Source organism: Nicotiana tomentosiformis, chromosome 12 (genome assembly GCF_000390325.3).
Source record: "Nicotiana tomentosiformis chromosome 12, ASM39032v3, whole genome shotgun sequence".
Lineage (NCBI taxonomy): Eukaryota > Viridiplantae > Streptophyta > Magnoliopsida > Solanales > Solanaceae > Nicotiana > Nicotiana tomentosiformis.
The window spans coordinates 110,403,958-110,420,388 of record NC_090823.1 but is presented as its reverse complement, the minus strand read 5'-3'; the positions used below and the strand labels follow the sequence as shown (position 1 = coordinate 110,420,388).

Genomic DNA, 16,431 nt, shown 5'->3' with positions numbered 1-16,431 from the left:
TCCGCTTATACAGCAAGTATTCCACTTCATGAAGCTTTTTGCTTGCTGTCTTATTAATTTCCGTTTTCCTCGTACTCTTACCTTTTAACTTATGTTGTTCTATCAAATTATATGACTAAAGACTCATCATTGGTCTCAAACAAACAATTTGAAGGTGACAAAATAATGGATCCTTGGCCAGCTAGTTAACCCAAATGGTTTTCCATGGACGAAGCCTTTTGAGCCTCCTTTTTATATCCAGATGTCATTGATTTGGGTTAAAATTTCTATTATATAGAAAAGAAAGTGTGGTCGACCAATGGCATAACTGTAATTTGAGCTCAAGGGTAAAATTATAATTTCAATTAACAACTCAACACAATTCTAAACGCAGATTCTTCCAAGCCACAACAAGAAATGTTGGTTTTCTCTGGTTCTCAATTTGTCCTCTCAAATAATATTTTTTTTCATTTCTCTTCATCTTCGCAGTTGGGTGTTGCAAGTTTCAGGTCTGTTCCTCTCTCAATCTTTGCCCAAATCTTGTTTTTTTTTTATTAATTTCTATTAGGGCTTTATTTTCCTATCCGATTTGCTTTTTGTAATTAGAGAGTTTGTGTGAGGTATACGAGTTTAGGGCAAAACTTGGAGTTATTTGCCGACGATAATGGTGGTCTTTTACCATGTATTTACTGCTCTTAAAGGTTGAATCTCTGGGAACAAGTAGAACACGCATTATGATTGATTATAGAGAGGTAATATATTTTTTAGAGTATGTTTTGTTTTTAGTTCACATGCTTCTTCACTGTCTTTGTCATGAGCGCTTTATGGGAGATAATTGGGGTTGTTTTGCTCTAATTTTCTCAATATGATCATATATGTGACACAATGCACAAATTCGAGAAAGTTAAAATTGTATTGATCCTATATTTTCTGTCAATTCTTAGGGATAAAATTATTCATGTCGATTTTGTGCAGAGATGAGATCTCATAGTCAGGGATATTATATATTTTTTCTTTGTATATTTTTTTCATGCTTCTGCTTATTCAGGGGATGCGTGTGTCCTGTTCCCTTTTTTTTATTTGTTTTTCAGGAAACCTAGGGATAAAAAATAATTAGAAAATTATTGAATTTTGGTTCCAATTTTCTTTTACCGAATTCCGATGGATTAGCTTTGTAGTGAAGATCATGTCGTTGCTCTCTAAATATTGTTCTAAATACATTCTTTTAGAATAACACACTTTATTAATAGAATTAGATCATCGATCACGGATCCACGAGAGAATTTCGATCATCTAATGGTTTTCAATTAATGAATATGTGTTTTTAAAAATTATAGACAATTACTAAACTAAACGATATCTTCTGGTTCCCTTTTTGATTTCCAACGATAGAACATGTGTTGGGTTAACTAATGTATCTTTGGTTATGTATAAGACAACATTGTACATAATAGGAAGGTCCACTTGACTAATTATGTGGAGTTTTGAAAGATATTCTGCAATCTATTATCTATATAATCCTATGTTGATTTGCATTGTATTTTATTTCTCTTGGTGGTGGAAGCATTTAAGCTATAGTAAATAGAGTATTTTTTATTGTAATTTAAATGAGTCACTTATTTAACTGATTTCTTATAAATATGTTAAATTTAACAGAGCATTGCTAGCCGAATGATGTGATTTATCCCTTGATAGAGAAATATGCTCACATCAGGTAATTGCTTCTCCATATTTTTACAGTAAGATCATGTGATTGATAGCGAACAAACTTAGCTGAATATTAAAATCTTTGCATAAACATGAGTAATTCTGGATAAATAACTTTTTCTTTTACTGCTCATATAATGTCTATTAAATTATAAAAGTTTTATTTGGCTGAAAATTCACTTCTTTTGAAAATTAATAGTTCTACTATTTTACCCTATTATGTGTTTTACAAGACTAATGACTACTGAAAACAAAAAAAAAGAATTCGAATTGTGTTAAATGTGTTGAACTTAAAAGCATATCCTCTCTGATCGTCATTATTCAACTGCCTTATTTTAGAGACAAGTACAAAAACAATCATTTGATATTTTTCTCCTTTCGTATTCTTTTCTATTTCTCCCTTTGCAGAAACTTTAAAGATGTTTAAGTATCTATTTGAGGAAAAGGAAAGGAGCGGTGACACAAATAGCCTCTTAATATTAACAACAAATCTCCATAATGAACTTTATAAAACTTCTACTATGTGAAATTTCAATAATTAAATATTTTTCATGAACTCATAAGTTCATGCGAGAAGTGTTCATTTTGGGAAAGATATTTTTGTTACCATTTTTTACTTATTGAGACTGCTCTTTGATTGTTTGAAGCAAAAGTTAAGCTTCACTTTTATTTGTAATTTTTCCTCCCATCCGCCAAAAGAAGAAAATTAGAAAGATGCCAATGGCCTTTTTGATAATGATCTCCTTTTCTTTTTTACTAATAATCTACTAATAATCAGTCAAGTATATTTTATTGCTATATTTAATTGATCTTAACTTTTTTGGCCAATTTTAAAGCTCTTTAGATATTCGTCTATCAATGGCAATTAAACTTGTCCATTACTTAGTTTGGAATAGTTCTATGAACTATATTCACAACTCTGTACTTCACAGAGTATGAATGGAGCATTCACTTTCATTCCAAGTGATGAAGGTTGTAACATATATAATTCGGGCCAGGCTCTTGTCTTGATTAGATTGGTCACCTTTGTTTTGTTATCAATTTACTCCAATTTGCTAAAGAATAAAAAATTATGCCAAAATGTTAATATGGTTTATAACTCATAAGCTATTCATCAAGAATATGGTTATTCATGTATTATTATCATTTTAACATATGATTGGCATGGATGTCCGTTTTAGGAACATCAATGTTGGTGTTATTACCTATATATTCATGTCGTGAAATAGAGTTCCATGTAGCTAGATATTGAATCAGCACATGCTATCTTTTCCTATTCTTTCTTAATGTTCTTCACCTAACAGTTTTTCATATAATTTTCTTGGAATATACTTTATGTTTGTATTTCATGTATATGTTTTATCTGAAAGTACAAATGGTGGATTGATTTACCATCTTCACATATTTGGTAGAGATTAATTCACTTGGCCACTTAGTTAGTGCTTGATAATTTGGTTTGTTCTACTTTTAGTTCAATACATGAAACACTTGAGGATGATAGGATATGTATTTGTAAATAGAATGTGCAATTACATTCATATATATTCTATCTTTTAACATATATAATGTAATATGAACGTGTTGCTGTGTGACTACTTTTGACGTTTTTCTTTTTTGGCAGGTTAAACTACCCAAAATTTTCTTGCCATGGTTGCAGATGACTAAAGCCTCTCCTTCATTACTTAAATTGGTAATGGCAATGAACTATATATCTTGATACCTCTTTTAATTCATTCGATCTCTCAACAGACTGTTACCTATATATTTATGTTTATCTTTCTTGAAACAATCAGTGTTGAGTGTGCCTATATTGTGTTTACTTTTATTTATTTCATTATAAGTTGTAGTTATCCACATGCTTCAATTGATTCTAACATGCTAGTAGAAAGAGTTCTTTTATAATGTATGTTGTCTTTATTTTTCTTTTTTTGCAAGCTATTTATTTAATTACTAATTTCAAATTAGTTTTATTTCAATCAAAACCTTGATGTGTTATGTTGTAATGATGTGTTTTTTTATTATTACATTTGTGCATGTCCAGTGTCTTGATCATAAGAAATTTAATTTATTTAGGGGCTAAATTTTATCTTTATCATACCATTTCGCTGATGGATGATTAATGCATTACTTCTTTGTCAGTTTTTCTTAAGTAATGAACTTTAAATTAAACGGCTAATAAAGAAGTTATTGCTTTAGAGGAGGCTTCTTGTGTGTTTATCGTACTACAGATTTTTAAAAATCTCCTAAAGTTATGACATTCTTACCCGGCTCAACCAGTTCAAGCAAGACATTTATAAAGACCAAGTAACAATCAAAGCATAGAATTTGGACAAAGATGTATGAGGGAGTTGAATCACCTATTTATATGTTCTTATTTATGGTATCTTAGTTATGCAGTTATTGTAGCTACTACTAGCAGAAAATGTTTTAGCAACCAAGTCATAAACAAGTAGTGCCTTTTGACCGTCATTTTGTATGGTTATTTCGTGGATGTAATTTCAATGAGGGACGAGATTCATTGTTCTTGAATGCGCGTTCTGAATATATGTGTTTCAACTTTCAAGTAGTATGTAGTCTTTTATATTTGTTACTATTTACTAAAGATGGAATTTGTGCTTTTGTATTTTTGAAATCATGGTTGTTCTAAGGTATGTGTTCCTATTTAAGGTTTAAATAATAGATTCTCTAAAGATTAGAAACAATCCTTAAACTATATCAGCATTCTAAATGTTGGGCCCGTGCTATGCACGGGCAAGGCTCATCTAGTTTGGACCTATTTAAGCTAACATCAGCTTGTGTCCGGTTAGAAATATTCAGGTTGCTCTTTATTATCATATTTGTCCTCTCGTAATATTAAATAGATTACATTCAAATTTATATAGCCGGCTAATTAATTAATCTAATTGTTGGATATTGAGATTTTGATGGTTAACAAAATTTGTTAAGATGAAATGCTCTAAGAACTAGGTCCTCAGCGTAGCTGCTTAACTGCTCTAAGAACCAGCTCCTCAAGGTTGATGATTGCACGCTTTTGCAAGACAGTAATTTTATCTCAAAGTTACCCAGGTCTGAGTTTGTTGGAAGAGGATTGCTAAACATGATACGGGTTGTTGCCCAAGAAGATACGCTTGCATAAGTGAAAGACAAGAGTCCCAAGACTTGTGGAATCCCAAGAGCAGTAGGAGTCCTATCAAACGAGAAGCTAATTACGCATAGTACTCCTAAAAGATCTCGGAGTCCAGAGAATTTAAATACTACTATATTTTTGGACTGCTGAGATCATCCTTTTGCACGTCAACTGAAAAACTATATTTTCCATACTCAAGTCGAGTACTAGTGTTGTGTTCTTGTTGAGTCAGTCTAGTAAATGTGTTTTAGAAAATCGAGCTATAATAAAAGTGTCATATATAATCAGTGAGTTGGAGTGAGTATTTGATTTTGCAAGTTAGAGTAACTTGTAAATCAAATATTTGAAGTAGGAGAAATGGAGAGTATTAAATTACAGATTTTTGCACCTTTTAAGTAGGATGATTCTCCACATAAAAATTATTGTATTTACTTTACGGATAAGGAGTAAGGTAACGAACCAGGTTCCTCAAACTAACACTAATGTTCCAAGAAGAAAAGACCGCCGGCACAACAGCACGAATTAAGATGATAAAAAAAAGAAATTTAAAACATTTGTACAACTTCCGTAATGATATCATGTGGAAAACCACAGTATTCTCATTCATGTCTTTAGTCACTGAAACAGTAGCAAATATACATATGAAACCACATAACAATTAATTTCAGTTCAAATGCAATACTATAATAACTCCACAAACTATTTATCAGGATAGTTTCCTTCCCTAAAATAATCACTATACTATAAACACACATATAAATATTTTAGCAATATGTAAATGATGGAAAAATCAGCAAGGTGGCATGTCCTGAGGAGGCGAGAAAATGCGTTCTTTTGGCCTGTGTCCCTTTTTCACTATAAACACTGTCTGCATCCCCCATGTAAGATGACGCTCAATATGACAATGCATAATCCAAACTCCTAAAGCAATAAGAAATTAAAAAACAAAGGGTTAACATAATAAGTTCCACAATGAATAAAAGGATTTAACATTTTAACTTATCTACACTGGTTGTATAAATAACTTCTACATTATAAATGTGAATACCTTATTTTTCAGGAAACTAGTTTCACTTATTATAAACAGTTAGTTAAGCCTGTGATTATATTTTAGGTGACTTGATATCATAAAAATAAATTCTAAGTATGCGTTATGAGGAAGACTTACCCGGGTTATCTGCCCTGAATCTAATGGCAATCCAACCATTTCTAGGGATAGCAACGGTGTTTCTTCGAGGAGGATCAACAAGATTATAGTTCTGAGGATCCTGTTTTTCGTCAAAATTTCCAAATCCCCTACCAACAACATAAAAATTGTACCCATGAAGATGCATTGGATGGTCTAAGCCAGTGACCAAATTAGTCCCCTGCAGTACCAACTCAACTGTTGTATTATATTCCAGCACTTTCACTTGTGTCCCAAATTCAGGTAACTCGAGCTCTAAAGGCAGGACATCAGAAGTGTAATTAAATACATATGGTGGAAAGCTAGGAAATTTGGTCCCAAACACACCTTTAATGTGATAATAATAGGCTTCTAGTATGTTATATGTTGGTGTCACAAAACTAATGTTGTTCATACTAGCCGATAATCGTGTCCCATTTGGTCCTTGGCATGTTGTAACATTTGTACCATTTATAGGACAAGGCAATAAGTTAATTGAAACAGTTGAAACCAACCTTGTTTTCACTTTAAGTGGGACGGATATCGGATGGTGTTTAGAAGCTAAACTTCTTAGGCTGCCACTGAAATTAACAGCTGCAGGTGTGTTAGCGTAAGAAGGTAAATAAGGTAGTGAAAGAGGTGAAGAAATTAAGTAATTTCCTTCATATTTAACAATGGCTGTGGTTGTTGTGTTATCAAATTGGACATTATTCCCATTAGTATATGCTCTAGCAGCCATGTAGTAAAAATTAGGTTCTTGATTAGCTTTCAACAAGCAGTCAAGTGTTTGTCCAGGACTTATCGCGATATAATCCCTTGTCAATGGCTTTGTGTAGCTTCCATCTGTTCCAACCACTGTTAATTTGTGCTTTGCAATCGCGAAAAAGAGAATTTCATTCATTGCAGCATTAAGAATTCTTAGCAGATAAGTCTTCCCAGACTTAACTTCTAGCTTGAAAGTTCCTGCTCAAACAAAGAAAACAAAAGAATGGAAAAGAATGAAGAAGGATAAGGAACAGTATAAAAAAATGGGTTAAAGTTATATACGCACACTATAAAAGGTTTTTAACTACGTAGTACTTATATTTTAACCCGATCAACATGCAACAAGCCTTTTTCTTATTACTAGTCCCACTTTTTATGAACGGTTACTGGCCGCTACTTATCATTTAGGTGACTTGAGAGTATTTAAAAAAAATTATACTATCAACGTATAGAATCTAAACTCTAAGTTTTTATTAGTGGCAGGTAACAATTAAATAGTGAGGGATAAATATTCAAAGGTGTTACTATCATGAAGCCAATAAAAGGAAAAGATGAGTATTTCAATGCAGCAAAGAATAATCCTATAGCCAAAGTTTGTTTAATTTCTTATTTTAGTACATGAGCAATATATATTAATGCGTAGAAACTTGTCAAGATCAATGTCATTAACTTTCTGATAGCAATGGGTTACCTACCATGTTTTGAACATGGGTAAAAATCACCAGGCTGACCATTAATCATAAATGCATCAGAATTTCTAGGCTGACCTCCTGAGGCAGTAAATTCCTTTAAAACCTCCACAACACTGTCCTTCCACCACTCAGCTGAGAATCAAATTAAAGAAAAAGAAACTTAATTAGTTAAATTTGTGAAAATGAAAAATAAATTTATATGTAATTCCATTAAAATAAGATGTTTAGAAGGAATATTTATAATTGTACCTAAAATAATTGGTATCTCAGCCTGAGGCTTGGGAAAAGGATAACTAGTTCCGGGCTTCGGGTAAACAACAATGGCGCCATGAACTGTGGCACGCGCCCAAGCGCTGTGCGCGTGCCACCAAATAGTACCTTCTTCGTCAGAAAGTACTATTGTTTGTCTGAATTTAGAGCCTGGTTGAATTGGACACTGGGTGATATATTCAGGACCATCTGACCAGGGATTCCGTGGCTGTTTCACTCCATGCCTTGTTTATATATTTTGAAAGTAAAATCACCAAAGGTTGAAAAGAACAAAATTAAAAGGGTATATATATAGGGTGCACCAAAGTAAAATATTTAAAGAAAACTGGAATATATTTACCAGTGAATAGTGAGATTGTACTTTCCTTTGTTATAGACATCAACAATAAGAGTAGATCCTTTGTGAGCATAGAGGGTCGGCCCTGGAAACTTGCCATTCACAGTTAGAATTTCCTTTGATTTGCATAGCCTTTCGAACGAAGCTTCTTTAACCTACCATGCCATACAACGTTAATTAATTCACATAAGGATTATTAATTAATAAAGAAGCTGATAATAATATGTGCTTACGATGAAATGGTAGTGGTTAGCAAAAGCTAAGTAATGGAGGAAGGTGGTAACAACTATGAGACTCAAAATGTGTGTTTTCATAACAACTTCTCCAGCCATCATTTTAGAAGATAATTTTTAATCCTTTTTTTTGTGTTTTTAACCTCTTAATTCTGCTCTGTAAAGAGATTCTCTCTTGTTCACGGAATATATAATGGTATGGTAGAATAAAGAACTAACAGTTGACAACAACAGAATTAAATGCTGCGCACTAGAAATAGTATCAAGAAAATTATGTTAAGAGCTTTGCGTAAATGGATTATTAAGAGAGAGGAAATTTATTGCTACCTACTGTTTTGAGCCATTGTCTTGTAATAAGCCGATCCTTGAACGTGTAGAACTCATGACTTTGAATATACTATGACTATGTTTTGTTACTGAATTGTGTTTTAGGTATGATACGTTGCCAGAAATTATCTGGGATAAAAAGAGAAGTAAAGAAGAAAAAATATATGAAATCAGGGAAACCAGCGTGGTTATGGTAAATCTATTGTGGTCATAGTAGATTTTTAGAGAGTGAGAGAAGATGTTTGTTGCTGTAGTTACTACACTACCTGTTAAAGTGTAAAACCATATCATCAAAGAGTTTCAATTGTACTTAATTAAAGTGTAAGATCATACTTAAAAAATATCTTTTTATTTACTTAATTATATCTTTAATTAACACACTTTTTCACTTGCGGGTCTGATTCTTTTTTATGAGGCAATGACCTGAATTTTTTTTATATATAATTAATGGGTGTGGTGAGATTCAAAACCAAAAACTTTGCATGATTTGATTGCATATTGAATTGTGTGACCGTGTTATCAAAATACTTAAATTTTACGGGAAGCACGTTTTAATTTACTTAATGCTATCTTGCATGCCTTAAGTGGCTATGTCTGGATTGTAATAGAAATTAGTAGAGCTTTTCTCTATGCATTTTACTCACTGTAGAATCCTTGCTTATCTTCCGTGTTTGAGTGATTTGTTTAAGAGTGAGTTATGTTTGAATGGTTTTTAATGCATATACATCTAGCTTTAGAGCAGAAGTTATGCCAGCTATTTCGATCGAGTTGCCTTGTATGAAACCGTTGTATTTTTGTCAACTATGCTTTGGATTATTTTTCAAAGTTACCTAAGAATAGAAACTAGTTATAACTAGTCGAGTTTTTAAAGTCAAATATTTTCTTCAAATTTCATTTTCTATTACTAATTTTGTCATTTCTTTTTTCTTTATTGATTCCAACTGAAACGAGAAAAAAGTGACGCTTAATGAAGGAGAGGCTTGATTTTCAACTCTGTTAAAAGATTTCTCTGTTTGGCATTTTCTTTTTAATTTATGTTTGCGTGAATAAGAAATCGTTTATCCTTTTCATTCTTTGTTCATCTTATAGCATACTCTCTTAATTTGAAACTTCTTTACTAATTATTCTAATTTTGTATATTACCCGCCCTAAACAAGGATTACTTACAAATTATATATATTCCACCTTAAAAGGCTCTCAATCTATTATTAGTGCTTTTAATTAGGGGTTTTTTTGCTTGAAAAAAGGCATAACTGAAAGGAACAGTGGTGTTAACCACATTTAAGTATCTTATGGTGGCAATAGCAACTCCCGTCATCGAAAAAGTGTAGGCCCGAAGTATATAATCCTAGATCGTGCTGAGTTGTTGGAATAGCTTGAGTGATTGGCAAGATTGGCTTGAACATCAAGTGGGTTAAAAGTCTCAGAACGATAAACACTGGCTACAAAATGCCTGAACCAGTCACAAATTAAATTTGGTATTGAACTCTTTGAAGGTGATTGGTTTTTCCATTGAATGACTCTGTTGAAACATTGTACTACTATCCAAAGTTGGATGAAACTCTAGTTGGATGAAAATCCTCCTCGACGATGAGCAATAAGAGTTTTTAGTATTCAGGTGTTTAACTCTCCAACATTGACATAAAAACTTTGAAGCTTTGAATTCAAATTTGGGTTTTCAAAAACTATTATTTATTTGGATTGGGTATTGTTGCAAACAATTGGGAATATTATTTGAGTTTATATCTCAATTTTGAAGGTGTTTGATGAAGATTAAACTTGATTTTGGATGAATTTCATATTGAAACTCGAAAAAGAAGAAGAAGAAGAAGAAGAAGAAGAAGAACACATGACATACAATATACTTACGAAATTGTAGTAAAGTTATAGTATAATTGTATGTAAATTATATTCTGTTATAGTTATATATTTTTTTTTATTTGAATGTTGTATGAAAGTTAAAAAATAATTGTATAATGTATGAATCATTGTATAAAATTTGTATTTAAGTTATCAATACTATCTTTTTACATAAAGTTGTTGATATGTATAAAAATTTGTCCAAAGATTTTACGAGGTTAATAACTATCGTGCAGAGCTAGTAAAGTATTATGCTTCACTTGATTGGTTAACTTACCCAATACACTAATCTATGACAAATTAACAAAACCTATTTAAATCAGCACTAAAATGGATATATCGTACTTACAATTAATATTATACAATTTGACGGTACAACAACATACAAATTTAAAATAAATTTCGTACAAATTTAATACAAATTGATATATCTACAATAACATACATACTAAAAATAATTTTCATACAACTAATTATATAGTATACACTTATTTACAACTTATTAACAACTTTCATACATTATTTTTACCGAATTAAAATACATCTACAACATCATACAACTTAAATATAATTTTTATACAAATTTTATACAGTATGTCTTTTTGTATATTCTGTATCTGATTTGTATATATTTTGTATGTGGTGTGTGTTTCTTCCTCTCTAAAATTCTAACCAAAACTTTTTCTCTTAATATAATTTTGATACATATCAATAACTTTATGTAAAAGGATTATATTGATAACTTAAATACAAATTTTATACAATCATTTTTCAACTTTCGTATAACATTCAAATAAAAAATATATATATAATTATAACAGAATAAAATTTACATACAATTATACTACAACTTTACTACAATTTCGTAAGTATATTTGTGATGATCTAAAATGTCATCTTTAAATTTAATAAGTAATTTTATGTTCTAAGATCTCGAAAAGCGCCATTTACCATTTCTCGATTTGGGTGCGTAGTCCGTACATTTTTCCGGAAAGTTTTTATGTGAAAAATAGATTAAAATGGGAAATAAAACTTTAAAACTCAACTAAGTTGACTTTGGTCAACATTTTAAGCAAACGGACCTGGATCAATATTTTAAAAATTCTGATAGGTCCGTATCGTGATTTGAGACTTGAGCGTATGCCCGGAATCGAATTCCGAGGTCCCTAGCCCGAGTTATGGAATTTTGATGAAAAATTAAAAGCTTGAAAGCTTAATGATTTCTAAGAAATTACTGATGTTGTATTTATTGACCTCGGGTCCGTATTTTAGTTTTGGAGCCCGGTATAGGTCTAATATAATATTTATGACTTGTCTGCCGAATTTGGCGAGAATCGGAGTTGATTTGATGTGATTCGGACGTCCGGTTGTAAAAATATAAGTTTTAAAGTTTTCTTGAAAACTTCCTTTGATTTGGTGTCCGATTCGTAGTTCTAGGTGTTATTTTGGCGATTCGATCACGCGAGCAAGTTCGTATGATGTTTTAGAACTTGTGTGCATGTTTGGTTTGGAGCCTCGAGGTCTTGGGTGAGTTTCGGATAGGCTACGGGATGTTTTGGACTTTGAAAATTTGGTATTTTTCTGCAGCAGGTGTTCTGGCATGTTCTTCTTCGCGTTCGCGAAGGTACTCTCGCGAACGCGAAGAGTAAACTGGGCAGCTAGATCTTTCTTCTTCGCGAACACGAAGGCTTGGTCGCGAACACGAAGCGATGTGAGCATTAGACTTCGCGAACGCGACCATCTCCTCGCGAACGCGTAGTGTTAGGCACACATGGGGGAGGGTCGATCATTTCTTCAGCGCGAACGCGAGCTATGCCTTGCGAACGCGAAAGCCACGGGCTGCTACTCATCGCGAACGCGACAGGCCTTTCGCGAACGCGAAGAAGGCCTGACCCCTGTGACTTAAAACAGAACCAAAAACGGAATTTTTCCCATTTTTCACAAATCCTCAATTATAACTCGGCTTAGGGGCGATTTCAAAGTAGTTTTTCACGATTTCGGACTGGGTAAGTGTTCTTTATCATATAATGATTGTATTTCACAAATTCATGTCTATATTCATCATTTATTTCGGATTTAGATGGAAGAAATTGGAATTTTTGTAAAACTTTCCAAAAAAACAAAAAATTAAGATTTGAAGGTCCATTTGATATCGGAATTAGACAAATTTGGTATGGTTGAACTCGTATTGGAACGGGTGTTCGGATTTCGTGAGTTTTTTTGGGATTTGAGACGTGGGTCCCACTGCCGAATATTTTAATAAATTTTAGATTTTTATTCGAAAAATTTATAAATTCATATGGAATTAATTCCTATGATTAGTATTGAATATGTTGAATTATTTATGAATAGATTTAAAGCTTTCGGAGGCAAATTTAAAAGAAAAAGTTGTGGTTGAATAATTGATTGAAATTTGCAAAGCGAGGTAAGTGTCAGGTTAACCTTGACTTGAGGGAATAGAACCCTTAAATTATTTATTATGTGAATTACATTTAAACGACGTATAGGCGAGGTGACGAGTGTCTATACGTCGCCAAATTAATTGTTTGCCTGCTTACTTGAAAAATCACAAATTATTTTTAATCATAAATTAATTATTATAATAATTATTTCTCTCTTATTCTTTGCAAATATAAATTCTTGAATTCCTGCATTAATTATTACATACTATTTGAATTATGTGCCTTAATTGTTATTTGACATTTAGCATAATAAATATTAAACTGTCTATTTACTTCCCGATTTCCATAATAATTTGCTATTTGTCATTGTTTGCTTCATAATTAAACCATAATTATTGTATGCTTGTTGTCTTGTAATTTTATATTAATTATTACATTTATTGGAAAAATTTCCTCTATAAGAATTGGTAAATGAAAATGTTGGAGGAGCGGGTTGCACGCCGCAACATGATTAATTATAATGAATATATTGGAGGATCGGATTGCACGCCGCAACAGACTTATTAAAAGTCTATATTGGAGGATCGGGTTGCACGCCGCAACAGACTTATTAAAAGTCAATATTGGAGGATCGGGGTGCACACCGCAATAGACTTGTTAAAAAGTTAATATTGGAGGATCGGGTTGCACGCCGCAACAGACTTGATTAAAATGAATATATTGGAGGAGCGGGTTGCACGCCGTAACAGAATTGAATGTGAATATATTGCGAGAGCGAGTTGCACGCCGCAATAGAATTAAATATGAATATATTGTGAGAGTGGGTTGCACGCTGCAACAGAATTGAATATGAATATATTGTGAGAGCGCGTTGTACGCTGCAACAGAATTGGTTAAAATAATAATGGATTATGACTGCTGGGTTGGTTTCAATTATTATAAATGAGTTACCTGATTTATTTCTATTATTTGTTATTATTATTAATATTGCGTACAGGTTAATGTAAGTGAACCGCCTTAGCCTCGTCACTACTTTATCGAGGTTAGGCTCAGCACTTACCAGTACATGGGGTCGGTTGTACTGATACTACACTTTGCACTTCTTGTGCAGATTTTGGAGTTGGTCCCAGCGGCGTACCATAGACTTGCTCGGATTTCAGCTACCAGAGGAGACTTGAGGTATAACTGCATGGCGTCCGCAGTTCTGAAGTCCCCGTCTATTATACTTTAGCTGTGTGTTTATTTCCAGACAGCTTTATTTTATTCAGACCTTTATTTGTATTTATTCTAGAAGCTCGTGCACTTGTGACACTAATTCTGGGATGTATTTAGACACCGTTATTATTATGGATTATTTTAAAATTGCTTCTGCATTTGCTTCCTTGTTATTAATAAATTTAAAAAATTATTTTAAAAATGATTAATATTATTCTAATATTGGCTTGCCTAGCGGTCATTTTAAAAATGTTAGGCGCCATCACGGTCCGAAGGTAGAAAATTCGGGTCGTGACAATATTGTATGTCATGTGTTCTTCTTCTTCTTCTTCTTCTTCGAATTTCAATCTGAAATTCAGCCAAAATCAAGTCTAATCTTCACCAAACACCCTCAAATTGAGATATAAACTCCAAACTATATTTTTAATTGTTTGTAACAACACCCAATCCAAACAAATAATGGTTTTTGAAAACCCAAATTCGAATTCAAAGCTTTTTAATGGCCGTCAATGGTGGAGAATCAAACGCGTTCAAAATTTATTGATTGACAATTTCAATTTGAACACCAATTGTACAACATGAAAGAAAATTGCTAAGTTAAAACTTTATAGTAAAACGATTGAAATTCATTGATGAATTTCATTAAAAATATATACAACATGAAAGGATAAAAAATAGAGGACATCAGATGAAGAAAATTAGGATAAAGAATAGAGAATGAGAGATTGAGAGACAAAGAGAGACGGAGAGAGAGAGAGAGAGAGAGAGAGAGAGAGAGAGAGAGAGAGAGAGAGAGAGAGCAAGAGGGAGAGAGAATAAGAATGTAAAATAATTGATTCTTTATTCAATTCTTAATATAAAGGGATACTCATTTAATTACTAAAGTGTATATAATTGGTAAATTATATATGTCTATGTAATTAAATTGAAACTTGAGTAGGAAGGATAACAAAGTTTCTAATAGTATATAGGACGGTAAAAATCCCATATTTTTTTTCCTTAATATTCGGTTTCATTATCCATCATTCCTTTTCATTCTTTGTTTGTTCATGATCTTATACCAGAAATAAAAACATTCTTATTAAGCAGGTCTAATGGCCCAATGATATTTCCCAACCAACTGCTTGAATATAAAAAGTCAAAGAGCATTTATTAGCAAGCTATAGAAAGGGAAAAAAAGGGAGAGAGTGAGAATCGGATGAAAATAATGTTTTACCTTCTCGATGCTATGTTTGTCACAATGTACTTGTTATGCAAGTATGATTAAAGAATTGTACTCCTATTTGTAAGAGTTTCAAATGCTTTACCATAATATTAAGCAAATCCAATTGATACTCAGTCTCTCTCATATTATTAATTGTGGTTATTAAAAATAGTTATCTCAAATTATTTATTATTTTAGAAGTTTAAGAAAATATTAATTATTTTTTTTCTTTTTTAACCTTAGTAATAATTATTCTTTAAGACGAAGATAACACATATATAGAATAAATATTCAATGAAAAGAGATTTTATCTTAAGACATAAACAAGGATAAAATAGTCTAATCACTTTCCTAATTAACGTTTCTTAAAGAGCGGGTAAAAGAGAAACATGACAGATAATTTGAGATAGGGGGAATAGCTAGTGTTTGACCAAAAAGTATAACTTTCGGCTTAAACTATATTTTTGTGTAATAACGAGATAAACCTAGTTAATGATAATATCTCTAGAAGCGAATCTTGAAAACATGTATGAGGTGGGACAGATCCAGTAAGGGGTTGACAATAATAAGTATTAAATAGTCATAAAGTATAGGCAATAATGAGAGAATGGATAATAATGAAAAGCAATAAATGTCATTTGACCAAATAAGAGAAGTGATTCACCCAATAAATGATGAGCTAAGTGATTATTTCTACTAACAATGATGAGTGATAGGCAGATCTTAGAACATTCAAAATCTTCTCGGATATGATGGAAAAATGTAGGATAATATGAACAATAATCTTGATAAAAAGGTGTTCTTTGTATCTTTTCAAGAGAAGAGAATCATTAAGCAAGGTCTGCTCTCATCACAATGAATATCACATGCCTTTATTCATTATCTTTTCTCCTATTTATATGGGATATACTCCTAGTAAGCCGTAGTAGCATAAATACAAAGAATATTCAACAAAATATTTTTTTTAATATTCTGTCCTGATAAACTAGACGTTACAGCTCTTTTTACGGCACGCGACACCGACCATCTTTTGTATCTCGACCATGGGCTTCGCCATCTTCTGGGCGACCTTGGCTGACTCTTTTCTCTATATTGCTTAGTCCCAAGTACTGAAACCGATATCGACCCATACAGTTAGTCCTTCCGCT

General features: G+C 32.2%; 1 protein-coding gene and 1 long non-coding RNA gene across 4 annotated transcripts; one reads left to right on the top strand and one right to left on the bottom strand.

The window, feature by feature from the left end:
* Nucleotides 1–161: 161 nt before the first annotated feature.
* Nucleotides 162–5,190, top strand: LOC104094599 (uncharacterized). Of its 3 annotated transcripts, none has more exons than XR_685952.4 (4): nt 162–488; nt 586–731; nt 1,636–1,693; nt 3,308–5,190. It is a non-coding gene; the product is annotated as an uncharacterized lncRNA (long non-coding RNA). The 3 variants fall into 3 exon arrangements; XR_685951.4 differs by having other exon boundaries at nt 174–488; nt 681–731; XR_685950.4 differs by lacking the exon at nt 586–731 and having other exon boundaries at nt 205–488.
* Nucleotides 5,191–5,376: 186 nt separating this feature from the next.
* LOC104094598 (laccase-15-like) lies at nt 5,377–8,421 on the bottom strand. The gene is made up of 6 exons (XM_009600560.4): nt 8,276–8,421; nt 8,046–8,197; nt 7,685–7,929; nt 7,439–7,567; nt 5,982–6,941; nt 5,377–5,734 (listed from the first exon to the last, which is right to left on the bottom strand). Exons 1-6 carry the CDS (start codon nt 8,375–8,377, stop codon nt 5,604–5,606), a joined length of 1,719 nt encoding a protein of 572 aa, XP_009598855.1. The 5' UTR covers nt 8,378–8,421; the 3' UTR covers nt 5,377–5,603.
* Between the last annotated feature and the right edge of the window lie 8,010 nt (nt 8,422–16,431).